Genomic DNA, 26,419 nt, shown 5'->3' with positions numbered 1-26,419 from the left:
GGCCAGCCCTACAGTGTTGATTCTTGCAGAAAATACAACAGCTCATGCCAACTCCATCTGCTGAGGAGTCCTGGATTCTGGCCCAGTGCAATTTTCATAGTCGTAGACACCAAGCCACTAGTTGTTTCCACGCAAAACCTTGGTCTCTCTCTGAACAGTATACATCCAGCGTGTTTGAAGGGCGAGAGATGAGGACATGCTTGGCTTTGGTTGTTCTCTCCGAGGCAGAGAGGCAGAGGACCTGCTGGTTGAGTTTTGGGTGAAAGCCATCCCTCCCTGTTTTCCATTCTTTTTTGACTTCTCTCTTTGCAACAATGGGAAACATATTTATTGTTGGAACATAGTCATCAGAAGGACTCAAGAGAGAGTTTTTTCTTCCTCATATTTGTCAAACCACAGACATTTCACAATGGAGAAAAGATGATATTAAGAATGGGGGAAAGATATTAATAATGCAAGTCTTTCTTTTTTTTATTCCCAACTTAAAATGGGTTGTGGTCAAAAGTTTGGAAACAAGAACAAACATTATCTCATAGACTAACAATGCTGGCTGAATCCACAAATGCATATTTCATCCATACCGTGAGCTGAGGGAGAAAGGTAAACATCTCCCAGCTGACAGGTTAGTCCAGCTTCAGTGCTTAAAGCTGCCTTTAGCTGGCCTTGCCTTCTACAGCTTTTTTTTTTTTCGTTTCTGTACCTTTGAACTCAACCAGCCCATTCTGTATACACTGTAAGTTCTAAAGACAAAGGCAATGAGGGTGTGACCTCTGGGTGGTCAGAACTACGTAGACTAAGTACAGTTATTGGTAGGACAGGGTCTGTCAGCATTTTTTTGGGGGGGGGGGTCTCCATGTTTAAAGATAAGAAACTGGATTTGAGCGGCTGACTTTAGTTCAGGAAGTTGGTGTGTTTTCTGTGTGTTTGGTTGCTTGTCTGTTTACTAATTCACCAAAGGGTTTTTCACAAGGCAGCCTGCATTTAAACAGGGAGTGGGCCAGGGGTGCCACTTGTCCTAAAGTCTGTCAAATGGGCTGATGAACCCACCAGCACACGAGGGATGTAAATGGAACTGTGGTCACACTTGCCATCCCTCTGAGAGTAGGCATTTCATTGAGCCTTAGAAAAAGCACCATAAGGCCGCAGAATATGTCTGCATGCTGGCCTATTGCCACTGAATAGCCACATGTCTCTAAGCCACTCAAAGCTCATATTTAGTGACGATAAAGTGAGAGGGCATAGGGTTCAGTTGTTTAGTCAGCTCTCTGTGTTGTGTGGTCTGCTTGAAAATAGTGAGTTCTGCTGAATGAAATATCTGGTTATTATGAAGATTCCCTGCATGTCATATATGCATCCCCAGTTTTCAGAGGCTAGGAATCTTGCCTTGCCTGTGAAGACAAATACCACTTAAATGTATCTGTAGCACTTACTGCTGCGACCATTAACTTGCCAGTGACTGCCTTACAATATCTCACAATTTATGTGCCCCTGGCTTGACTTCCTACAGAGGTGTGACTGTCTTACTGCTTCCCCATGGTGCTTTCCAAAAAGAATACTCTGAACCTGTTATCTGTTGATATAATTTGAGTGGAATTCAGGGAGATGTACTTAGCACTGAATCCGAGCTCACACCATAATGGTACCCAGGGTATTTAGAAGGTGCGTTAGGACCTTGCAGAGCCACAGTTCCAGCAGTAAGAGCAGCAGCAGCTAATGGACTGTGGACATGACATTAATGGCAGTCAACCCCGATCTAGCACTTTCCTTGTGCCTGGTATTGTTCTATGTGTTTTACTTGTACTATGCCATTTGGTTCTGCAAACCACATTTTGAGGTGGGTACTGTTATTTAAGCTGAAATTGAAAGATGAGGAACTGGGGGCCCAGAGAGAGAAGAATGGTGCCCAAGGTTGCACAACTGGAGGGCAGTAGATTCCAATCCAAGCAGTTTGGCTTCAGAGTCTGTGCTTGGACCCACTGAATGATAGCATCTCTTTCACAAGAGCTAATACATATATGGATATGGATCATATGCCAGATACTTTTTATGCAAATTCACTAATAATAGTAAGAGGTGGTGGACAGTTGAGTGTTTTATAAGATGCCACTGAAATCTCCATCAAGCCTAAAAACACACCATATTCTTGAACAGTCACTGGGGCTGGGGCTATGTGCGGTTTCTTCCTAAGTGGGTTGGGACAGCAGTGCCAGGCAAGAAAAGATAGTTTGTTCTTTGCTTGGAAATTTTTATGATCAGGAGATCAAGGCTCAGGGATACTTTAAAAAAAATAAAGTTATTTACTTTTAATTGGAGGATAATTGCTTTACAATATTATATTAGTTTCTGCCATAGATCAACATGAATCAGCCATAAGTGTACATATGTCCCCTCTCTCTTGAACCTTCCTCCTACCTCCCACCCCGGGCTGGATATGGTAGAAGCACAGAAAGTCAAGGCACTGCTGTTTTCCTCTGCTCTGAGCAAGCAATGTGGAAGCCACGCAGTGGGGGAGCAGCCCAGGTGGTAGGTATTTTCTGCCCACTGGCTTGCAGCAACTTCACAGAGACATAGGGTGGGGAGATGCTGGGGTGAGTGTTTTTTCCTTGTCTCCCTCAGAGTGCCCTAGACTGAATGGCCACTCTACTTTCAGGGGCTGTCTGTCTCTCTTGGATAGAGAGCTTAATAGGTAGCAGAGAGACTCCCCTACAAATGAGTCTGTTATTTCAGTGAGCACAAAATATCCAAGTTAAAGGAAGAAAAAAAGATGAGAGCCAAACTAAAACCATAACTCAGTGGTTTACCCAAACCGAAAAGAACCTTTTTCTTTTCTTAGTCACTTTTTCTCAATGGGGAAAGGAAGGGAACCTAACACTAAGAAGTGTTAAAGGATGGAGGTCACCTCCTGTGGGCGGGTGGAGGTGTGTGACCTAGAAAGGACCCATGAGATGGAGGTGGGGTCTTCTGGGTCCTGACAATATTCTATTTCTTTACCTAGGTAGTAGTTGTTCAGTCCCTCAGTCATGTCCAACTCTTTGTGACCCCTGTGCCCTACATCATGCCAGGCTCCTCTCTAGTTGTTACATGACAGTAACTACAGGATAGTTTGCTTTGTGATTTTTAATATTTAGTTTTTTATACCTTATGGGCTCTGTGCATTTGTATATCATAACACTGTAAAACAAAACATTTAAAGAGTGAGAACACCCACTTAGCCTGTTGGATTGTGGGATGACAGTGCTGCAGCCAGATCACTCATGGCAACAACAGTGGTAACAACTCCCATTATTAATACCTGTTTCCTACAAGAAATCGGGGACCTCTTGGCGAGGCCTAAGGATGCAGGTGGCACAGCATTCCGTCAGATCCATGCACCGAGTCTTCACAAAGCATGCCATTTTCCATGAGGCCTCCCCAGCCTTGTTCTTGGGACCCAGGGGGTGCTGGATCCTCAGGCAGTTTGCCAGATGGCGTTCCAGGGGTGAAGGAGAAAGGAAGGAAGTCTCCAGGGTACATGTTAATGATTCCTTGGGGTCCAACTTGTCATTGATCCTGTGCTCATCTAGATAGTGAGTGCTGCAAGGAACGTGGACGGGCTCCCGGGTAGACTGGCGAGGAGGCATGTGATGTGTGATTTATAGATATGCAAATAGGAATAATCACCCTTAACTTTCAGGGCTGTTTTGAACATTGAACAAGCCTGGTGTCAGGGCACAATAGGTATTTAATAATGGGAACTGTTACCACTGTTTTCGGAGCTTCCCAGGTGGTGCAGTGGTAAAGAATCCGCTTGCTGATTCAGGAGACACTGGTTTAATCCCTCGGTCAGGAAGATCTCACTCCAGTATTCTTGCCTGAAGAATTTCATAGCTAGAGGAGCCGGGTGGGCCCTAGTCCATGGAGTAGCAAAGAGTCAGACACGACTGGGCACACATGCAACAGTCACACCACTGTTGTCACTGTGAGAGTGATCTGGCTGCACGACCATCATATCACTGGGTGAACGGCAGGACTGACTCAGCTAACCCAGGTGGCTTACGTGGGTGTTTCCCTCTTTAAAAAGTTTTGTTTTACAGTATTGTGATATATAAATGCACAAGGTCCATAAGACATAAATAACTGAACATTAAAAGTCATAAAGCAAAACATCAGGTAATTATTGTCATGTATCAACTACTCTGTGGATAGTGACTGCAACCATGAAATCAGATTAGAAAATGACCAATTCTTAGCAGGAAAGCCAAGACAAACCTTGACAGTGTGTTGAAAAGCAGAGACATTATTCTGTCAACAAAGGTCCATATAGTCAAGTCTATGGTCTTCCCAGTGGTCATGTACGGTTGTGAGAGATGGACCGTAAAGAAGGCAGAGCGCCAAAGCATTGATGCCTTCAAACTGAGTTGCTGGAGAAGGCTCCTGACAGTCACTTGGACATCAAGGAGATCAAACCAGTCAATCCTAAAGAAAATCAACCCTGAATGCTCATTGGAAGGACTGATGCTGAAGCTGAAGCTCCAGTATTCCAATGAGCTGACTCATTGGAAAAGACTCTGATGCTGGGAAAGACTGAGGGCATAATAAGAGGACATCAGAGGATGAGATGGCTGGATGGCATCACCGATGCAATGGACATGAACTTGGGCAAACTTCGGGAGATGGTGAGGGACAGGGAGGCCTGGTGTGCTGCAGTCCATGGGGTCGCAAAGAGTCAGACACAACTGGGTAACTGAGCAACAACTCAGGTAAATAAATCAAATATTGTCAGCACCCAGAAGACTCCACCTCCATACCATGGGTCCTCTTCAGGTCACACCCCTCCATCCACCCACAGGAGGTGACTTCCTTCTTATCTTTATAAATAAATGAACAGTTTTATTCTATATATCCCCATATTTCATTGTTGTTCAGTTGCTAAGTCGTGTCTGCTACCCCACGGACTACAGCATGCCAGACCTCCCCGTCCTTCACTATCTCCCGCAGTTTGCTCAGATTCATGTCAGTTGAGTCCGTGGTGCTATTTATCTCATCCTCTGCTGCCTTCTATACCTCATTTTGTTTCTCATTTATTTCTATATCTCATTTTATTACACTTCACTTAATTGTGCTTCACAGATGTTGTTGCTATTTTTTTTCAAACTGAAGGTTTGTGGCAGGCATTCATTGAGCAAGCCTATCAGCACCATTTTCCCAACAGCATTTGGTCACTGTGTCTCTGTGTCACATTTTGGTAATTCTCACTAAATTCCAGACTTTTTCATTATTATATTTGTTATGGTGGTCTGTGATCACTGATCTTTGATGTTAACTGTGCCATAAAGATTATGACTCACTGAAGCTCAGATGACTAGCAGATTTTTAGGAATAAAGTATTTTTTAACTAAGGTATGTACATTGCTTTTTGGACATAATGCCACTGCACACATAATAGACCATGGTATAGTGTAAACATAACTTTCATATATACCGGGAAACCAAGAAATTCCTGTGACTCATTTTATTGAGCTATTTGCTTTATTACAGTGGTCTGGAATGAAACTCATAATATCTCTGAGGCTATATAAATGTATAAACATCCCCCCATATTATTGTTTTATCTGTATTTAAATGTTATATAAATTGACTCATCTATTCTTTTGAGTCTTCCTTCCTTCAGCCATCCTTATGGTTGTAAGATTCAATCACATTGTTTTCGTAGAGGCAGTCTTTTCAGGAATATATGGTAGTTCTTTCTACAAATATGCTATATTTTGTTATTTATCTTCCTATAGATGGATTTTTTTTTAGGTTGGGGTAATTACTGATAATGTTGCCATATACATTCTTATTTATGCATTGTGTTGACATGAGCTGTAGATATATACCTAGGAGAGGAATTGCTGGGTCACAAGATATGTTATATCTAACTGTAGTTGATGCTGCCAAACTCTTTTCCAAAGTGGTGGTACCAACTTACTCTATCATCTGCAGTTTACAAGAGTCACCATTACTCCAGAGCTTCAGGGACAGATGGTATCCATTGTCCTTAAATGTTAGGCAATCTGGCAGGTGTGTGATTGTGTTTGTGTTTTTAGTTTGTATTTCCCCAACTATTGAAGAAGTTTATTGTTTATTGTCCATCTGGACTTTTCTTTTATGATTTTTCTTTGGTTCATATTTAAATTGGGTCATCTTCTTGCTTGATGAATGTTATCCAAATGGATACTTGACCTTACAAAGTAGCATTTACTGAGAAGAGTGGTGTCTTGGAACTCATCAGAGTAGATGGTTAAAACCACAAAAGTTTTGTGAGTAGATTGTTAAAGTGGGTGTAGCATGATGGGAGTTTTATACCATGGATACTGGCAAGTGCTACAAGTCAAGGCAGTCATCTACCACAGCAATGGAAAAGAACATCTCTTCTACTCTGACCCTCAGGGCCACCTCTGTCAAAAACCCTGTCCAGACAAATGTGGGTTCATTTCCATGCTATCCCTTCTGTATCTTTCTTTTATTTTTATACCTATCCTAGTGTCAAAGCCATACTGCCTTATGAAGTATGGCTTTATAATAACTCTTCATATATGGTATAGCCAAGTCCTCTCATCTCAGAGTATCTTGCTGATTTGGGTCTCTTAAATTTTTTAATTTTAGAATTAACTTACCAAGTTTATAAAGAAAAAATTGTTTGAAATTTGAGGGGGTAGGAGAAGGCAATGGCACCCCACTCCAGTACTCTTGCCTGGAAAATCCCATGGATAGAGGAGCCTGGTAGGCTGCAGTCCATGGGGTCGCTAAGAGTCAGACACGACTGAGCGACCTCACTTTGACTTTTCACTTTCATGCATTGGAGAAGGAAATGGCAACCCACTCCAGTATTCTTGCCTAGAGAATCCCAGGGATGGAGGAGCCTGGTGGGCTGCCGTCTATGGGGTCGCATAGAGTCGGACACGACTGAAGCAACTTAGTAGCAGAAGCAACTTAGCAGCAGTAGCAGCAGCACATTGATTCTGTAGATCAACTTTGGGAAAAATGCACATTTTTATGCTTCCCTGATGGCTCAGTGGTAAAGAATCCACCTGCAGTGCAGGAGACACAGGTTTGATCCCTGGGTTGGGAAGATCCCCTGGAGGAGGAAATGGTAACCCACTCCAGTGTTCTTGCCTAGAAAATCTCATGGACAGAGCAGCCTGGCGTGCTGCAGTCTGTAGGGTCACAAAGAGTTGGACGCAACTGAGAGACAGCATGCATGTATATTTTTATATGCTTTGGGTCACTGTGGAAATTACTTATTATTGTGTAACATCAGTTGCATATATTTTCTGTAGGTTTGTTATTTGTCATTTAAATTTGGCTACAGTGTTTCTTCCCTTGTGGAGCTTTACTTTTATTAAAGTTTATCAACCTTTTTCTTCATAGCTTCTAGCATTTATGTCATAAGATTAAAAATTTAAATATTAATATTCTCTGGTATTTTATTCTGTCCTTTAATGATTTTCTTAATGATTACAGTGCAAAGATTTTAATCTTTGATCTACTTGAAGTTTATATTACATAAAATTATATTGTGATAAAGATTTTTAAAATCCTATTTTTAAAAGTCTATTGTCCCAATACCAGTTCCTGAACAATCTATCCCTACTGATTTGAAATGTTACTATTATCATAAATGAAATTTCTCTAAGTATTTGGATTTTTTTCTTGGATTTTTGTCTTTTGTTTCATTATATGCTTCTGTTTATAGTATCACAGTTCCATAGGTATCATGTGAGCCACAAATGCAAGCCACATGAAATTTAAAATATTCTTGTGGTGGTGGTGGTGGTTTAGTCACTAAGTTGTATTGACTCTTGTGACCCCATGGACTGTAGTCAGCCAGGCTCCTCTGTCCTTGGGATTTCCCAGGCAAGAATACTGGAGTGGGTTGCCATTTTCTTCTTCCGGGGGTCACCCAACGCATCAGTTCAATTCAGTTCAGTTGCTCAGTCGTGTCTGACTCTCTGCGACCCCATGGACAGCAGTATGACAGGCCTCCCTGTCCATCACCAACTCCTGGAGTTTACCCAAACCCATGTCCATCGAGTCGGTGATGCCATCCAGCCATCTCAACCTCTGTCATCCCCTTCTCCTCCTGCCTTCAATCTTTCCCAGCATCAGGGTCTTTCCAAATCAGTCAGTTCTTCACATCAGGTGGCCAGAGTATTGGAGTTTCAGCTTCAGCATCAGTCCTTCCAATGAATATTCAGGACTGATTTCCTTTAAGATTGACTGGTTGGATCTCTTTGCAGTCCAAGGGACTTTCAAGTCTTTTCCAACACCACAGTTCAAAAGCATCAATTCTTTGGTGCTTGACTTTCTTTATAGTCCAACTCTCACATCCATACATGACCACTGGAAAAACCATAGCTTTGACTAGATGGACCTTGGTCAGCAAAGTAATGTCTATGCTTTTTAATATGCTGTCTAGGTTGGCCATAGCTTTTCTTCCAAGGAGCAAGCGTCTTTTAATTTCATGACTGCACTCACCATCTGCAGTGATTTTGGAGCCCCCCAAAATAAAGTCTCTCACTGTTTCCACTGTTTCCACTCTTTCCCCATCTATTTGCCATGAAGTGATGGGACCGGATGCCATGATCTTCGTTTTCTGAATGTTGAGCTTTAAGCCAACATTTTTACTCTTCTCTTTCACTTTCATCAAGAAGCTCTTTAGTTCTTCTTTGCTTTCTGCCATAAGGGTGGTGTCATCTACGTATCTGAAGTTATTGATATTTCTCCTGGAAATCTTGATTCCAGTTTGTGCTTCATCCAGCCTGGCATTTCATATGATGTACTCTGCATATAAGTTAAATAAGCAGGGTGATGGTATACAGCCCTGATATACTCCTTTCCCAATTTGGAACCAGTCTGTTGTTCCAGGTCCGGTTCTAACTGTTGTTTCTTGACCTGCATACAGATTTCTCAGGAGGCAGATAAGGTGGTCTGGTATTCCCATCTCTTGAAGAATTTTCCACAGTTTGTTGTGATCCACACAGTCAAAGGCTTTGGCATAGTCAATAAAGCAGAAGTAGACGTTTTCCTGGAACTCTTGCTTTTTCGATGATCCAACAGATGTTGGCAATTTGATCTCTGGTTCCTCTGCTTTTTCTAAATCCAGCTTGAACATCTGGAAGCTCACAGTTCATGTACTGTTGAAGCCTGGCTTGGAGAATTTTGAGCATTACTTTGCTGCCATGTAAGATGAGTGCAGTTGTGGGGTGGTTTGAACATTCTTTGTCTTTGACTTTCTTTGGGATTGGAATGAAAACTGACCTTTTCCAGTCCTGTGGCCACTGCTGAGTGTTCCAAATTTGCTTGCATATTGAGTGCAGCACTTTAACAGCATCATGTTTTAGGATTTGAAATAACTCCACTGGAATTCAATTACCTCCACTAGCTTTGTTCGTAGTGATGCTTTGTAGGGCCCGCTTGACTTCACATTCCAGGATGTCTGGCTCTAGGTGAGTAATCAAACCATCGTAGTTATCTGGGTCATGAAGATCTTTTTTGTACTGTTCTTCTGTGTATTCTTGCCACCTCTTCTTAATATCTTTTGCCTCTGTTAGGTCCATACCATTTCTGCCCTTTATTGTGCCCATATTTGCATACTAACCCATAGGTATCATGTGAAACACAAATGTAAGCCACATCAAATTTAAAATATTTTAATAGCCACATTAAAAAGTAAAAAAAGAGGTGAAATTACTTACTTTTATTATTTTTAAAATTGAAGTATTGTTGATGTGTATAGTATTATATAACATACATGTGTACAATATAGTGTTTCACAATTTTTCAAGATCATATTCCATTTATAATTATAAAATATTAGTTATATCCTCCATGTAGCACAGTATATCCTTGTAGCTTATTTTCTACCTAATAGTTTATACCTTTTAATCCCCTACCCCTATATTGCCTGTCCCCTCTTCCCTCTCCCCACTGGCAACCACTCGTTTGTTTTCTATATCTGTGAGTCTGTTTCTTTTTTGTTATATTCAACAGTTTGCTGTATTTTGTAGAATCCACATATATGTGATATCATGCAGCTTTTGTTTTTCTCAGCCTGACCTATTTCACTTAGCCTGATGCCAAGTCCACCCATATTGCTCCAAATGGCAAAATTGTAGTCTTTTTAATGGCTGAGTAGGAATCCATTGTCTCTGTGTGTATGTGTGCATATGTGTGTGTGTGTGTGTGTGTGTATCTCACATCTTCCTTCTCTGTTCATCTGTTGATGGATACTCAGGTTGCTTCTATAACTTGGCAATTGTAAATAATGCTGCTATGAACATTGGGCAATGGCACCCCGCTCCATTACTCTTGCCTGGAAAATCCCATGTGGAGGAGCCTGGTGGGCTGCAGTCCATGGGGTCACTAAGAGTCGGACTCAACTGAGTGACTTCACTTTCACTTTTCACTTTCATGCATTGGAGAAGGAAATGGCAAGCCACTCCAGTGTTCTTGCCTGGAGAATCCCAGGGATGGGGCAGCCTGGTGGGCTGCCGTCTATGGGGTCGCACAGAGTCGGACACGACTGAAGCGACTTAGCAGCAGCAGCAGCATGAACATTGGGATGCATGTCTCTGCACCAATGTCTGCAACTCTTTGTATGTCCCTCAGTCCTTCCAGTGGTGTGCTCTGTGAAGTCTAGCAGCCTCTGGCTCCACTGTGCTCTGCGTGGAATCCCTTCTTGCCCCATGGTTTGCAAAGTTCCTCAGGGAACAAGTTTGAGTGATCCTAGGGTTCACCTCATTTCTCCTCTCTGAGGATCACACCTGTGCTATGGGAGTGGGAGATGCAGGCTGCCAGACTGATACTAGCCATTCTTGATGATTAGTTCTACTTAAAAAATTGTGGGGGGATTATTTGTTTTACTATTTGGTTCTTCCACATTTCCTTTGATTTTTATTAACTCCTTATTTTCTTTAATTTTATTCTTTCGATAACCTCTTTTATTTTTATGCTTTCCTGTTTACTGAGAGCTCCTATAGCTATTTTCTCCAGGTTCTGATAGGCAAGTCTCTTTGTGGTCATTGTTCTCTCGATACTTTACAATTTTGGTTTTGGCTTTCTTTTGAGATGGTGGAATTTTCTGGTTCTGTTATGTCGTTTTAGTTGTACTGCATTCTTAATAAAGCTATCTACACCGTTTATAAGTTTTGGAAATTATTGAAGTTCTCTTTATAGCTTAGTGTATAGTCACTGTGATTTTACCATGAACCTTTGTAAACAAAGTGTTATTCATTTTTTTGGGTATAAGTTATTGATTGATTTTACATGAGTAAATGTTGAGTATACAAAATACATTTAAATTTACAAAGATAAATATATATGTATATATAAGTGTATTTTTTTAAAACTTTGGTTGCCAATGTAAGATTTTATTATAAAAATTAGAGCTTAAAGTGTGAAAGCCATTTGACTAAATGACCCAAAAGGTCACTTGGAAAGTGTAAAATGTGAATACAAGTTAGTGTAGACCCAGAATGACCCTGGAGTAGAGCTGATATCAAAGGGTACCTAACGTATTCTTTCCTCTCTCTTTTCATTATTTTTCTTCTATTTCCTCTCTATACAGTATGCTAATAAGAAATCTAGATTACACAGAACCAGGGCAGGTGTTATACCAGTCTTTTATCAACAAATGAGAGCACATTATACAGTTTTTAATTGGTCTTAGGAAAAGCAAAGGTGAAATGGAAATTCAATTCTCCTGGACCTTTGTTCAAAATGCAATTTTCCATCTCTACTGTAAGGAACGAATTTTAATTAGCTTGATTCTCACCATTTGGCCATGCATTTGTAATCCTTGTTCACACTTTGTGAAAGAAAAAATTGATGAAAGAAATTGAACAATAATGGAAATCTTGTCTGAGCAGAACAAATTGGAATTATCAAATACATTGCAGGATGACTGGCATGCTGGAGCTGGGGAGAGGAGAAGTGTCTGGTGACTTAGAAAAAGCTCCTCTCCCCAAAATGCCACTATTCAGCTTGACACGGTTTTGTCCTGCACAGACAGCCTTCCAGAGTAGGGAGGGCTGTGGTGCCAGGCAGACCTGGGTTGGAAGCCTGCCTCCAGTCTTTAATGGTTGGTCACTTAATTTTCCCGATCTTCAATTTCTTCATCTGTAAAATGGGGTAATAACGTCTACCTAGTAGCCTTGTGAGGATTGAAAGAAACGAATCATGGAAAGTGCCAGACACATAACAGGAGCTCAAAGAATGACCAAGAGGAACTTTTCAAAGGCAGGATCAGTAGCAGGACTGAGGAACTGGGAGGTTCCTGACTTGTTTTCTCTTGAGAAGAAAGCAGTGAGTATGTTTGTACGCTCTGCTGGTGGTACCAGTGGTTGGAGGGTGAGGTTCTTCCAGACCTTCCTCTCAGTCACTCTGGGACACCAAAAAACCAGGGCCTTTTGCAGAGGAGTCCATTCAGGATTCTAATCTGTAGTTACCGAAGCTCCAAGAGTCCATTCTTGCTCAGTGTGTGAGCTTTGTGGAACAGCTGTAAGGCCATGAAGGTCATGTTCACCAAGCACAGCTCACCAATGAGGAAATGAGATAAGAGTTTCTGGGCCAGCAAGTAGGTCAAATAGCATAAATCATAGAGGGAAAAGGGGTCAGCAAAACATACTATTTAGGGCTTTGTGGAGAGGTGTCAGAGAGGGAAAAGGGTTAGTTCATGGTCTCAGAGCTTGTACTATAACAGAGAAGGGAAACAAACAAAACTCTAGCCATACAAGGTGCTAACTGTAAAGATCCAACGTCCATACAACTTTTTTTCTTTTCTCTGAGACAATGTCAAAATCAAATACTCCTTGAGGTTTTCAGCCCACCTGCCCAGGTTTGAGTTCAGAAAATAAAGTCCCTGTTTCTCTATATGTATTGTTCCCAACTCAGTTTCTGAGCACCTCTGTACTCCCAGAATTCCCTCCCTGTTAGGAGTATAGGTCTGGCTCAGGGTTTGATAGATCTGGGTTCATTTTCAACTCCCTTACTTACTCTCTTATGGCCTTGGGGGGAAGCATCTATTCCTCTGGACACCTGTTTCTTCATCTTTAAAATGGTCACATCATAGGGTGGTGGTTATGATAATTTTGTTGCTCAGTCACTAAGTTGTGTCCAACTCTTTGCAACCCCATAGACTGTATCACACTAGGCTTCCGTGTCCTTCACCATCTCCTGGAGTTTGCTCAAACTCATGTCCACTGAATTGGTGATGCCATCCAACCATCTTATCCTCTGTTGCCCTCCTCTCTTGCCCTCAATCTTTCCTAGCATCAGGGTCTTTTCCACTGAGTCAGCTCTTTGCATCAGGTGGCCAAAAGTATTGGAGCTTCAGCTTCAGCATCAGTCCTTCCAATGAGTATTCAGGGTTGATTTCCTTTAGGATTGACTGGTTTGATTTCCTTGTTGTCCAAGGGACTCTCAAGAGTCTTCTCCAGCACCACAGTTTGGAAGAATCATTTCTTCTGTGCTCAGCCTTCTTTATGGTCCAACTCTCACCTCCATAAATGACTACTGGAAAAAAAATAGCTTTGTCAGCAAAGTGATGTCTTTGCTTTTTAATACACTGCCAAGGTTTGTCATAACTTTCATGGCAGCACTCACAGTCCAGACTGATTTTGGAGCCCAAGAAAATAAAATCTGTGGTAATTTAAGAATTCCCTTTTGGATAGGCCTATGCTAGGCCCTCAGGATGAACAGATAAAGAGGATCTGTTTTCTTCCTTCAAGGCAGTGGCTCTCCACCTGGGCCAGTTCTGCTTCCTCAGAGGACAACTGGCAACATCTGGAGAAGTCCTGGCTGTCCTTGTTGGGTGATGGTTGGGTGTGCGGGTGCAGGAGACCTGGGGATGCTAAATATTCTACAGTGCATAGGACAGCCTGCCCCCAACACCAGACACCCCTACCTCCTCACCCCACCCCCGCGCGCGGCAGCGTTCCTTCGGATTTTAGAATTAGAAGAGGGAGATGGGCCCATTAGAGGTCTTCCTCTCCGAGAAGAGGGAAAACGTCATGATTCTTATTGTCATATTTACCCCTCCTGCTGCCCTAGATGTCCCGGTCGCAGCTCCCTCGGAGGAAGACTGAGGACGCGCCTCCTACCAGAAGCGCCCGGGTGGATGGCGCCATCCTTATGCATCGACACGTCCCGTTAGAGATCCCCGCCGCCGCTGCCTGGGGAGGGGCCTGGGCAGCCGAGTGAAACTGAAAGGAAGGAGCCTGGCGCTCCTTCCTCCGGTCTCGCGAAGCAGGCCCTGTGCAGACGCCGCCGAGAGGCTTTGCGGGAAAGGCAGGGCTTCTATGGCGACCTTATTAGACTTCCTGGGGCAGCAGCTCCAGCCAGGCATAGCCTGACCGTTCACTGTCAGCGCACCCCAGGGCTCGACGGCTGGGCACCAAAGAGGGTGCGCTTGCTGGCTGCTCCGGGGGCCCCCGCCACCTGGAGGGCGCCTGGGTCCAGCCCCCCAAACTGGTGGTGGCGGCCCAACCTTTGAAGGGGATCCCAAGGCAGGAGGGGACAGCTGGTCTTTCCGGGCCTTAGCCGGGGACTCCAAGTCCAGGAGCGCACTCCAGCTTCCCCCCGGGCTGCGCCTTCCGCGGCTGGGATGCGCGTGCGCCCGGAAGGCAACGCTAACTCTGTGGTGGCCGCGTGGGCGGCGGGGAAGGTGGGGCCACCCGTCGCCCCGTGCTCCCGAGCCAAGATCCGGATTCGGGACAGTGCCTGGGTGCTGAGTCAAACCCCCGCTGGGCTGGATCTGCGGGGCCGGGAGCGCAGGCGGCGGTAGTTAATGATTAATCGCTTACCGCCCGGCCTCCAGCCTCTCTGCACGGGAAACCGTGCTCCCGGAGGGTGGGTTGGACCAGTAAAGGCCAGGTGCCTTGGAGGGGAGCCGGAGAGAAGCCGAACAAAGCGCCAAGGACCTGCAGGGGAACGGCCTGCGAGCTGGGGGCTGGGGGCTGACTGGCTGCAGCGAGTTTGGAACCTCCTTCCTCTGAGCTCACCACGCCTCTCCCAGTCACCACCCCCTCAAACCCCACCCCTAAGCGCCTCCGGTTCGGCTAGGTTGGGCTGCCCCAGGAAGTTTCCATTAAAGCACCTGAAATCCCAAATCACCTTTTCCAGGTGAGCTCGAGAAAGCCCTGCGCCCACTCCGGTGAGTTGCAGCTGAGAACTTTGGGCTCTGCAGGGAGGAGGAAGGGAAGCTGAGAAGGTCTTTGGACCCGGTTGCCTGGCTGGCTGTCTTCCTCATGGCTTCCCCAAGCCACCCCAGCAGGGACTGCTCCCAGGTCATTGATCACAGCCACGTTCCCGAATTCGAGGTGGCCCCCTGGATCAAAATCACCCTCATCCTGGTGTACCTGGTTATCTTCGCGGTGGGCATCCTGGGGAACAGTGTCACCATTCGGGTCACCCAGGTGCTCCAGAAGAAAGGCTACCTGCAGAAGGAGGTGACAGATCACATGGTCAGCCTGGCTTGCTCTGACATCCTGGTCTTCCTCATCGGCATGCCCATGGAGTTCTACAGCATCATCTGGAACCCGCTGACCACACCCAGCTACACCGTGTCCTGCAAGGTGCACACGTTCCTCTTTGAGGCTTGCAGCTATGCCACGCTGCTGCACGTGCTGACCCTCAGCTTCGAGCGCTACATCGCCATCTGCCACCCCTTCAGGTATAAGGCCATGTCGGGGCCCTGCCAGGTGAGACTGCTGATTGGCTTTGTCTGGGTCACCTCCGCCCTAGTGGCGCTGCCTTTGCTTTTTGCCATGGGAGTTGAGTACCCCTTGGTGAACGTGCCCAGTCACTGGGGACTCACTTGCAACCGCTCCCGCACACGCCACCAGGAGCAACCAGAGAGCTCCAACATGTCTATCTGTACCAACCTGTCCAGCCACTGGACCGTGTTCCAGTCCAGCATCTTCGGTGCCTTTGTGGTCTACCTTGTGGTCCTGGTCTCCGTGGCCTTCATGTGTTGGAGCATGATGCAGGTGCTTAGGAGGAGTAAGCAGGGCACCCTGGCTGTCCGGGGGCAGCAGCTGCAGCTGAGGAAGTTGGAGAGCCAGGACAGCAGGAGCGCCCGGAGGCAGACCATCATCTTCCTGAGTGAGTACGGGGTGCAGGGCCTCCTGGGAGCAGACCTCACCCCCACCCCACCACTGCCCCCAAGGTCCTCTTAATCCAAGTCTTGCCTTGCAAGTGTGAACCTAAGTTCATTGAGGTTGAAGAGGCAGGGATATAAGCCTCTGAATGTTTCTTCTCTCTGTTTTGGAGACTGGGGTTATGATCAGAAGAGCACTTGACCAGAAGTCAGAAAGTCTAGGTACGTTCACCAGTGGCAGCTCTGTGACTGCTGGCCAAGTCACAGCTGGCCGACAGCTTAGGTATAATGGCGATGATAATACTGAGAAATGTGAGGGTCGAACTAGGTAACTCAGGACAGGTGAAAGTCCTCTGAGACGGACCAAGTTCTGCAGGGCTGGAAGGGAGCATCCTTATCTAGCCCATCTTAACCCCGGGCAACCTTTCTCAGGCAGTTAGACTGTGTTCCCATTTTTGTCCTCCTTAGCAGAAACAAGGCTGTCAGGAATACACTCTCCAGCCTGCAACTTTGTTCTCCCAAAGTGGTTTCCTATCCAAGTCTTAAGAAAGTGGAGCTCTCAGACACCCACTTCTCTGGGTAGTGCTTGAGTGTTCGTCGTGGTGGGTCTGTTTGTTATCAGAGCATAGAAACGTAGCAGGAGTGGGCTGGCTTGTTTGTCTGAATCAGGAAATCTGGCTTTCCTGCAACTTGATTGATACCCAATTTCCATGCAGAGAACTTGGTTTGTTTCCCAAACTTTTGTTGCGATGCAACTATTTTGAGTCAGATCCTTCTGTGTGCCAGGAAGGGAAGGGGCCCATGATCAGTAGCCCCCCAAGATCTTAGGAGAGTCATGGTGGCCACCCTTTGAGAGGCTGGGCTTTCCCAGAAACACACAAAGTGTACGCAGCAAAGGGTCTTTCAAAATATTTTTTAGCAGAAAAGAGAAAAAGATATCCTTGTGAGTTTGTGAGTGTGAGTCAAGGGGGAGTTGATGGAACACGTTTCCCTTTCTCCCCAGTCCCCTCTCCAGTGAGGCATCCGAGGAGGAATAAATCATGGTGCTATTTGTTTTGGTGTGGAAGACCTGAGAAACAGGTTCCAGGGTGAAAGTTAGACAAGAGAGAAAGATGGAAGGCACTTGAAGAGGGATGGCAAGAACCAGGTTTTGGCCCAGCCCTACCCCTGGCTTCCAGTGTGTCTGTACAGTGGGCCTGACCTTACTGTATCTGTGCAAAATGAGAGAAGGGAGTTTGCTGGTTGAGGATGCCTGATTCTGCATCAGGGGCTGTGCCTTTGACATATTTCCGTTTCATAGAAGAGGAATTTCAGGCTTAGAGAGAACCTAGTTCAAATGCACTTAAGTGCAGCTCCCAGATTTTAACCTTGTTTCTCTGGGGTGTTTCGGAGTTGCCTATCACTTACCACATGACAGGCCAATAAATTGAGAGACAAGTTGTTGGGACAAGGAATAGCAACTCTATTTGGAAAGCCAGCAGACTGAGCAGATGGTGGACTAGCGTCCCATAGAAACATCTTACCTGAGTTAGAATTCAAGCTTCTTTGTTAAAAGGGAAGGGATATGGTTGGTTGTTGCAAGCTTCTCTGTTTAATAATCCTTTGTTTTTGCAGCTGTATGTACAGGTAAGTTTGGTAAGATTATGATTTTCCTATAAACCTGCAATAAGACGAATGTTATTCTGTTCTTCAACTCTTTATATGAATGGGAAAATGTTTTGTCTTTAAACATTAGAGCCTGGAGAGTGGTCCATCCTGTATATTTCATGCTATAGGCAACATTCTTGTAGCAAAAATGATAGAATACATATGTTAAAGTAAAAGAAGCAGATCCAATAAAGAGTCAAGATTTGTTTCTCTGTTATTACAAGGGCAGGGAAATAAGTGGTTGCCTGTGGCTTTTTCATAGGCTCAAGGGGAAGGGAAAATGAAATAAAGCAGGACTTTGATAAGATGTTGCAACCTTTCTGGAAACTGGAGTAAGGTGTCTGTATCAGGTGACATTGTCCAGGGACTTAGTCAGGGCACCCAACCCAACTCAACCTCTCTTACCCACTGGCTTCTGCCCAAAATATTCCAGGAAGAAACAAAACATTGGATTTGTTTGAACATCTACTGAAAGACTAGTTCTTTCTCCCCCCATATACCTTTAGGCATGTCTTCAACTGCTAGCAGCAATTCATACTTAAGTGTGAAGAAATTTCCTTTTTTCCTCTTTTGAGTACAGGACATTACCTCCCACTCTAATTTGGGAAGTAAGACTCCATTTGACCAAGAACAAAAATAATTGATTTCTCTTTGTTCTCTATCGTACCAATCTCTTTTTGTTAATATTTTAAAAAATTTCTCTCAGTAGATGTCTGTTCTTCTCCTAGTGGGTATTGTTCCAAGTCAAAGTCAGTCTCCAAGTTCTGTCTCCATTCAGACATGAAATCAGAATGTCCCAGACTTTTCAGTTTAGTTCAGTCGCGTCCAACTCTTTGCGACCCCATGAATTGCAGCACGCCAGGCCTCCAGAGAGAAATAGGAACTTGGAGATCATCTCATCCAGTTACTAATTGCTGAGGATGAGTCTGTTCTCTCAGCTGCCCTCATTCTTTTCTTCTCCTTGTCTCCCCGTTCTTGTAACAGCTCTGTATTAATCACCCACTGTGTTCCCTGCATAGATTGTTTAAATGGCAATCAGGTGCTCAATGTGTGGTAATGTCTTGGGGGAATTTACCATTTGTATTTAGCCCATTGCCTCTGCAGTAGGTTTGCAGAGCAATTCTTGCAAATGTCCCCTTCTCCCAATGAATTTCAAAGAGCTTTTGAAAATAGGATCCCCACTAATTAACTCAAGTTAGGAAATAAATTAATGGAATGAAGAGGAAGGAATCATGGTCTACATCCATCAGATTGATACAATGCAATTTACTTTGTGGGTTTCATAAAACGTATGTTTTGGGGGCATTTTTAACCCAGAACAAATGAAAATATAAATTGTTTACAAATCGCTGAATTTAATATAGTGATTTAGCTGTCTTTTTAGCACTTCAGTTAACAGATGTATCAAATTAAAACAAATATTTGCTCATTTTAAACATCTTTTGCATTTAATATGAAATGTAAATGACAACACAGCGCAAGATGGTTTTGGAGCTCTGGAGGCAATAAAAAAAACCATTAAGGATTTTCTCCTCTCGTTGTTAAAAAATGCTAACTTCTGCATAACAGAAGGGAAATTCATAAATCTACTCAAGATGAGAAAGTCTATGTAGAAAATATTAATTTTTCCTTTCTGCATCCTTTGCTATTGTGCCTCAGTCTAGCTGAGGTTCTTGGCTGGTGGATAATGAAAACAAATTGGGAAATCCGAATAAGAAAGAGATGCTGAGACACTTCCTAGCTCTCAAGCAATTTGCAGGAGAGAACAATAATAATGTGAAAGTGCACATTTCTGGACACATGAGTGTCCCTTCTTGCCTCCTGTCAGCTAAGTAAGAAAGCAGTACTAGACATATTTCTGTATGGTCACTGCTAATATAACTTGTCCCACGCCAAGACAGCAAGGAGCTGGTATATTTGTCTCTCTATACCTTAGATGTTGAGAATATGCAAAATGAGCCTTCCTTTCACGAGGATTTCCCAGACCTTCCATCTTGTCTTTCTGAATCCTCACTTGGGGTTCTTTGCAATGTCTGGTCCACAGACGTTCATATTTGTGTTTATTGTACGTGCGCTTGCTGTCAGATGTCATTTATTTTAAAAGAAGCATTGTAATTGGTAGCTTCCAAGAGCATAAAGTGATTGGGGCTTGGTTAGAGCTGCTTTTTAAGGATCTATAAGGTTGTGATTGTTTTTCAAAGATAGTTATGAATTTTTTTAACAGATAATTATGAAATTTAAAAATTAAACATCATGGAGGCTTGTGTTGTTAGTTCCTCAGTTGTGTCTGACTCTTTGTGATACCATGGACTGTGGCCTGCCAGACTCTGTCCATGGAATTCTCCAGTCAAGAATACTAGAGTAGGTAGCCATTCCCTTCTCCAGGGCATCTTCCCGACCCAGGGATTGAACCTTCGTCTCCTGCATTGTAGGCGGATTCTTTACAGTCTTAGCCACCAGGACTCTATAATAAGTACAGTTTATTTATTTATTTTTTTAAATTCTGGTTTGCTCTCCCGAGTCAGAGGGAAAGGGAAGGAGCTGCAGAGAGTGGTGAAAATTTGCACATCAGTTTGGGTTGATTGTGGAGGATATGTTAAATATGGACTTTGTCCATCATGTTTATTGGATAGAAAAAAAATTGAGAGTTGCCGTTGTACTGAACTATTCTGAAAAATAAATTGATGCGTGTTTGAGTATTTGTGGAGTGGGTCAGAGAGAAGCAGGGAGGAGATCAGAATCATATCCTCTGAGTCTTAAGACCCAAGATATGAGGTCAAAGTCATGTGATCATAGGAGAGATGGGGGAAGCTGAGATGTTGACAATAGCTGGAGTCCGGAGGGAAGGAGGCTCGGGGCGGTGTGTGGGAGATATATATATATATTTTTTTTTTAATAAAAATAAAATAATTATATATATAATTATGACTTATTTGCATTGTACAGCACAAACCAACAGAACATTGCAAAGTGATTATCATCCAATTAAAAAAATAAATAAAATGGAGTCCAAAATTTCCCATGAAAAGAGGTTTTATTGGGACGTCATTGTGAAAAACAGCAGTGAAAATTATGAAATTAGTCATATTTTATCATATGTAGCTTCTAATCATATGTGAATTCTTATAATAACCTTTTTTTTCCAGAATGAAACAAATGCTTTTTGGAGGATGTAATTTTTCTGACAGAAGAGGTCTGATAGCCATTGTGTTTGATTTTCTAAAACAGGAAGCTTATAAAGAAAGCTTTCTCCCAAGAGCTTCTCTTAATTCTTTGCTGTTTAATTCACCCTCATTGAAGCTCCTGTCCTAGCATCATCTTTGTCAATTTTCCCTCCTTTTAGGATCAACTGGTCTAATTCGGCTAGACCTTCGTTTTTCAGTGGCTTGTCATTTGATTCCTGTGTTTCTGCAGCTTTCCTTTTATTGACTTCATGAAATTCTGCACCCTATGTGCAGACCATACGCAGAAATGTAATTAATTGAAAAATCAATCTCTATAGCCTTGTGTGTATCAACTGATTACATGGAAATGAATGCCTTAAAATACTCTGAAGTGTCCAAAGAATTTTTAAATAGTTGTTTCTTGACTAGTTTAAATTCTGGTCTTACAATCATGTTCGTGTTATTAATTTTCTTAGCAGACTTTTTCTCTGATGTATAAAGGGCTATGCCAACTCAGTCTCTCAGGGAAATATCACCAAAATTAAATTAGTGACATTTTTAATGTGAGAGATTATTTTGACTCAAATGTTTGGATATTTCAAGAAAAAAAGAGTTTTGCCTCAAGAATTCAGATTCCTACCTCCTCCCTTTACTGGGGTGTGTGTGGCTGTAATAAACAGTGTTTCATGTTTATTTTTCTATTTGTGATGTCTGTCATAAATTCCAAGTGTTCTGCGATCACCCTGGCAGACAGACATACTGATGCTGTTTCAGTTTTATAATCAGGCTGCCTCAATGATTAGCAAGTCTGTTCATCTGTCTTAGTTGCATACTTCTTGGGAGCAAAGTGTAATAAGACAGTGGAGGCCTTCACTGAGCAGTGCATTCAGCTTATTAATGCTAAAACCACTCAGAATCAAAGGCTTTTTGCGTGTACAGACAGCACAGAGCAAGTATATTGAATTGGGTGTCAAGGAGCCCTGTCTCGCCCCCCTAGGCAAGTTCCTCTGACCCATCACTTGGATGACACTGTTATCTCTCTCCACCTTTTCCTTCTATCCACCTCCCCTGCTGATCTGCAACCCTGGGATGACCCAGCTGATTCTCTGCTTCTACTCCTTGGGTGCATACTGAACACTGGAGATAAGGCTGGTCACCTGCCACTGGGAGTTCTTGTAAATCGATGTGCTCAGCCTCACCTGGGCCCTTCTTGCTGCTGCCTATGCAAGGGCCCTTCGTTTGCAGGGACCTTGAAAGAGCTTGAGCTCCTGAAGTCTGTTTTCCACTTTGAGGGGTCTTGACTGGGTGTGTCACCACTGGAGGAGCGTCTGCGTCAACCCTTGGCTAGGGAGACCCTGCTGCAGCCGCTGGTCCCACTGATGCCCCCATTCCTAGCCACATATGTTCAACTTCCTTAGTGGCTTCCCATGGCTCCGAGGTCACAGATCAAAATCCTTAACACAAGGACCTCATGGTCAGCTGCCCCTCCAGCTTCACGGGGTGTGTTTCTCTGGCTGTGTTAGTCAGCTGGAGTGTCATGACAAAATACCACAGGTGGCGTGGCTTAAACAGCAGACATTTATTTTCTCATAGTTCTGGAAGCTAGAAATTGGAGAGCCAGGAGATGGCAGGGATGGTTTCTGGTGAGCCTACTTGTTCGGTTTGTAAATAGCAGCCTTCTCATGGAGTCCTCACGGGCCCTTGCTCTGGTATGGTTTCCTTTTCTGATAGGGAAGCTAGTCTAACTGGATTAGAGCCCAGCACGTCTGATCTCGTTTAACCTTAATTACTTCCCTAAAGGCTCTGTCTCCAGACATTGTCACATTGTGGGGTTAGGGCTTCACCCCATGAATTTGGGGGGCACAGTTCAGTCCATAACACCACTTAATTGCTCTGCCCCATGCCCCCTCCTCCAGCTCTTCAGTGGACCATGGCCAGGCTCCCTCGCTGTCACCATCTGGTCTTAGCATGTGTTGTTTCCTTTGCCTGAAATGCTTTTCTGCCTTGCTCCATGCTCTGCCTCACCCTGCCAGCCCCTTCACCAAATTAGCATCTTCAGATCTCTCCTGGGAAGCATGGCCCATCCTCCTTGACTTGATTAAACCTCCCTTGAAACAAGACTCAACAGTTATAATTTTACATTTAGTGGTGAAATCATTTGGTTGATGCTTGCTTTCCCTCTCATTCCTCGAAGGCAGGAGTGGTTCTTTACTTTCCACTGTCCTTCATCCATCGTGTAATGCCTGGCACACAGTAGAAGAAGTGAAGTGAATCGCTCAGTCGTGTCCAACTCTTTGCGACCCCACGGACTGCAGCCTACCAGGCTCCTCTGTCCATGGGATTTTCCAGGCAAGAGTACTGGAGGAGGTTGCCATTTCCTTCTCCAGACACAGCAGATGTTCAATGGAAAATTGTTGACTGAATAAATATTTAAATGCCCCTGAGCTTGGGATTGGAGATGATGTTCTGTTTACCCTTGGGCATGCATTCCTCTGGAAATTTATCATTCCTCACAATTTTGGGGATTAGTCCAAACCTAAATGTGCTCTTTTTTTAAAAAAAAAAGACTGATTTTTCTTTAAAAACTTTTTTTTAATTTAATTTTGACTGTGCTGGGTCTTTGTTGCTGTGTGGGTTTTCCTCTAGTTGCAGAGAGTAGCAGCTGCTCTTCATTGTGGTGTGGTGGCTTCTCATTGCAGTGGCTTCTCTTGTCGCAGAGCATGGGCTTTAGGACTTGCAGCCTTCAGTAGTTGTGGTTCTCTGGCTCTAGAGCATAGGCTCAATAGTTTTGATACATGGGCTTAGTTACTGTAAGGCACGTGGGATCTTCTCGGACCAGGAATTGAACCTGTGTCTCCTGCATTGGCAGGGTGATTCTCTTCCACTGAACCACCAGGGAATCCCAAGATGCTCTCTTGAAAGGGATCTGATTTGGCCCAGGCCTCTGAAAAGTGAAGACATTGTGGAGGACATTAAAGATTTTCTCTCTCTTGAGCCAAGGAACAGTCTGTGTTAATCAGCCCTTAAATGTCAGCGTTCACCGTATGTACCTGCCAAGAGTTACCTTACAGTGAAAGTGATTGGGGTGCTGTTTAACAGTCCTTGTTACACTCTGTTTAACCGGATGATAATGAAATAAGACACCTTGAAAAATTACTTCTTAGCAGGCCCTTTCACCACTTGTTGGTAAGAGGGTCCTCAGGGTAATGGAAAGAGGATGACTTGGGGGAAATATTTTAAAAGTATTCAGTTAATGTGTTTTTTTAAAACAAATATTTGTTTATTTTTTAGCTGGGTCAGATCTTAGTTGGAGCACACGGGTCGCTTTTGAATGTGGGATCTTTCATTGTGGTGTGTGGGTTTCTGTTGTTGTGGCAAGCAGGCTTAGGCTCAGCAGTCACAGTGTGGGCTTAGTTTCTCTGTGGATGTGGGATCTTAGTTCCCCGGACAGGACTCAAACTCACATCCCCTGCACTGGAAGGTGGATTCTTAACTACTGGACCACCAGGGAAGTCGCTAACCAATGTTTTTATTTTCCCCTTAAATTGTATTTGTTTGTAGCCATCTCCCACAAGTCTTAACCAGAAGGCTTGCCACCCCCAGGGAAGTCAAGAAGCAAGTGCTGCCTTGTCCAAAGGTATTGTTTTCAGTTTTGAGCCCAGAAGCTGGCCTTCTTAACCTTTTGATGAGGCAGTTGTCTTTTAAGCCTTCAGGAGGGTGCAGAAGGACCGCTAAACTCTGTAACGCTCCCTTCGCCATGTAACCAGCCCAGTCTGGTACATGAGATCTACCACCATGCAGCTTGTTCCAGATAAGACCATAGCTAAGGGGTTTGCCATGTCTCCTTGGAAGTCAGTGAAGGGCTTGAAGGGGTGAAGATGCGTAAAGATGTGCTGCCGCTCCTAGGGTGATAGCATTTGTCACACGGCAGATGAAGTTAAAATATAGGCCTGGTTGTGTTCCCAGAGTAGAAAAGAGACAATCCTTCATGGGGACACAGTCCTGGAAGAGCAGCTGATGCCAGTTCGTTCTTCTTGCCATTATCCATGTCCCTGGCTCTTGGCTTGTCCAAGTCTTGCTGTCACTGCAGCCTTCTATGGCCAGAGAATGACTCTGCTTCCATTCAGCTCCTTGCGTGTCCCCAGCATGGCAGCCCCAACTGCCCACATACCACATAGGCTCTGGTTAGGAGCTGGCTCGGTCATAGTCACTCTGACTCAGTGGTCCCCAAACTGTTTGGCACCAAGTACCAGTTTCATAGAAGACATTTTTTCCATGGACCTATGGGGGGATGGTTTCAGGGTGATTCAAATCCATTACATTTATTGTGTACTTTATTTCTATTATTATTACATCAGCTTCTCCTCAGATCAGCAGGCATTGGATCCTGGAGGTTGGGAACCCGTGCTCCAACTTATCTCCATTGTATAGTGGTCATTCTTCAGTGTAATCATTTTTCAGTGACAATTTCAAGTCCCCGCTTCTTCCTTGAAGCCTTCCTACACTGACCTTCCTATGAATAATGAGCCATCTGAGGCCCCATTTCTCAGATAGCATCACAGGTGTTGTCATCCAACTATTCTTGGGGCTACCTGAGATCAGGGACTTTGCATACCCATATTTTTTCAAACTTCTCTACTGGTCTGGGTACACAGTGGCTGTGAGTGGCTTCATGTTGTTGTTTAGGGAAGCATACTGGAGTGGGTTGCCACGTCCTCCTCCAGGGGATCTTTCCTACACAGGGATCGAACCCATGTCTCCTGCATTGACAGATTCTTTACCGCTGAGCCACCTAGGAGGAGCTGCTTCGAAAGTGAAGTAATTGAAATTCCCCTACGGTGGCTGCTGCCCTTGGGTAGGAGGGACATTGCACAAACTGTGATACTCAGGAAGTCACTTTGGCTCTACCTGCCTTTTCCCCCATGCCCTGCAGGAGGCAGGAATCTGAGATGGCTCCTGGAATTCCTGACCCCCTGTGTACATACACCTGCTCCCACTTATTCAGTCAAACACTAATCAAGGCATTGCTGTGAAGGGAGTTTGCAGAAGTAATTAAGTTCCCAAATCGGTTGACCTTAAAATAGGGAGATTTTCTGCATGGGCTTAATCAAGTCACAAGACCCTTTAAATCTAGGTCTAGGAGTCAGATACAGGGCATGTCAGAGATCAGATCACAAGATGGGTGGGAGGTAAGAGAACTTTTCCACTGCTGGCTTTGCAGATGTGTGGAACCACTGGCAGGGAATGTAGGTGGTCCTGAGGAGCTGAGACCCAGCAAAGAAATGGGGATCTGAATGAACTGAGAGGTGCATTTCCCCCTAGAGCTTCCAGAAATAACTCAGCTTGGCTGACTCCATAAGACCCAGAGCAGAGGTTCCAGCTATACTGGCTCTGGAGTTGTGATCCACACAACTATGAGATAATAATTCAGACACTAATTTATATTCATTTGTTATGTGACAATAGAAAACATACATTCTCTGAACTC

The 26,419-nt window shown here is 44.1% G+C and overlaps 1 protein-coding gene across 1 annotated transcript in view; it reads left to right on the top strand.

The window, feature by feature from the left end:
* Window positions 1-15,269: 15,269 nt before the first annotated feature.
* GPR39 (G protein-coupled receptor 39) overlaps window positions 15,270-26,419 on the top strand; it is a 269,856-nt gene continuing 258,706 nt past the window's right edge. Inside the window, exon 1 of the mRNA XM_052636314.1 lies at window positions 15,270-16,125. Coding sequence (XP_052492274.1) covers window positions 15,270-16,125 — 856 coding nt within the window. The remainder of the gene's footprint in view (window positions 16,126-26,419) is intronic.

Source organism: Budorcas taxicolor, chromosome 2, assembly GCF_023091745.1.
Source record: "Budorcas taxicolor isolate Tak-1 chromosome 2, Takin1.1, whole genome shotgun sequence".
NCBI classification, from domain to species: domain Eukaryota; kingdom Metazoa; phylum Chordata; class Mammalia; order Artiodactyla; family Bovidae; genus Budorcas; species Budorcas taxicolor.
The sequence above is the reverse complement of the archived record's forward strand: the minus strand, read 5'-3'. Positions and strand labels throughout refer to the sequence as shown.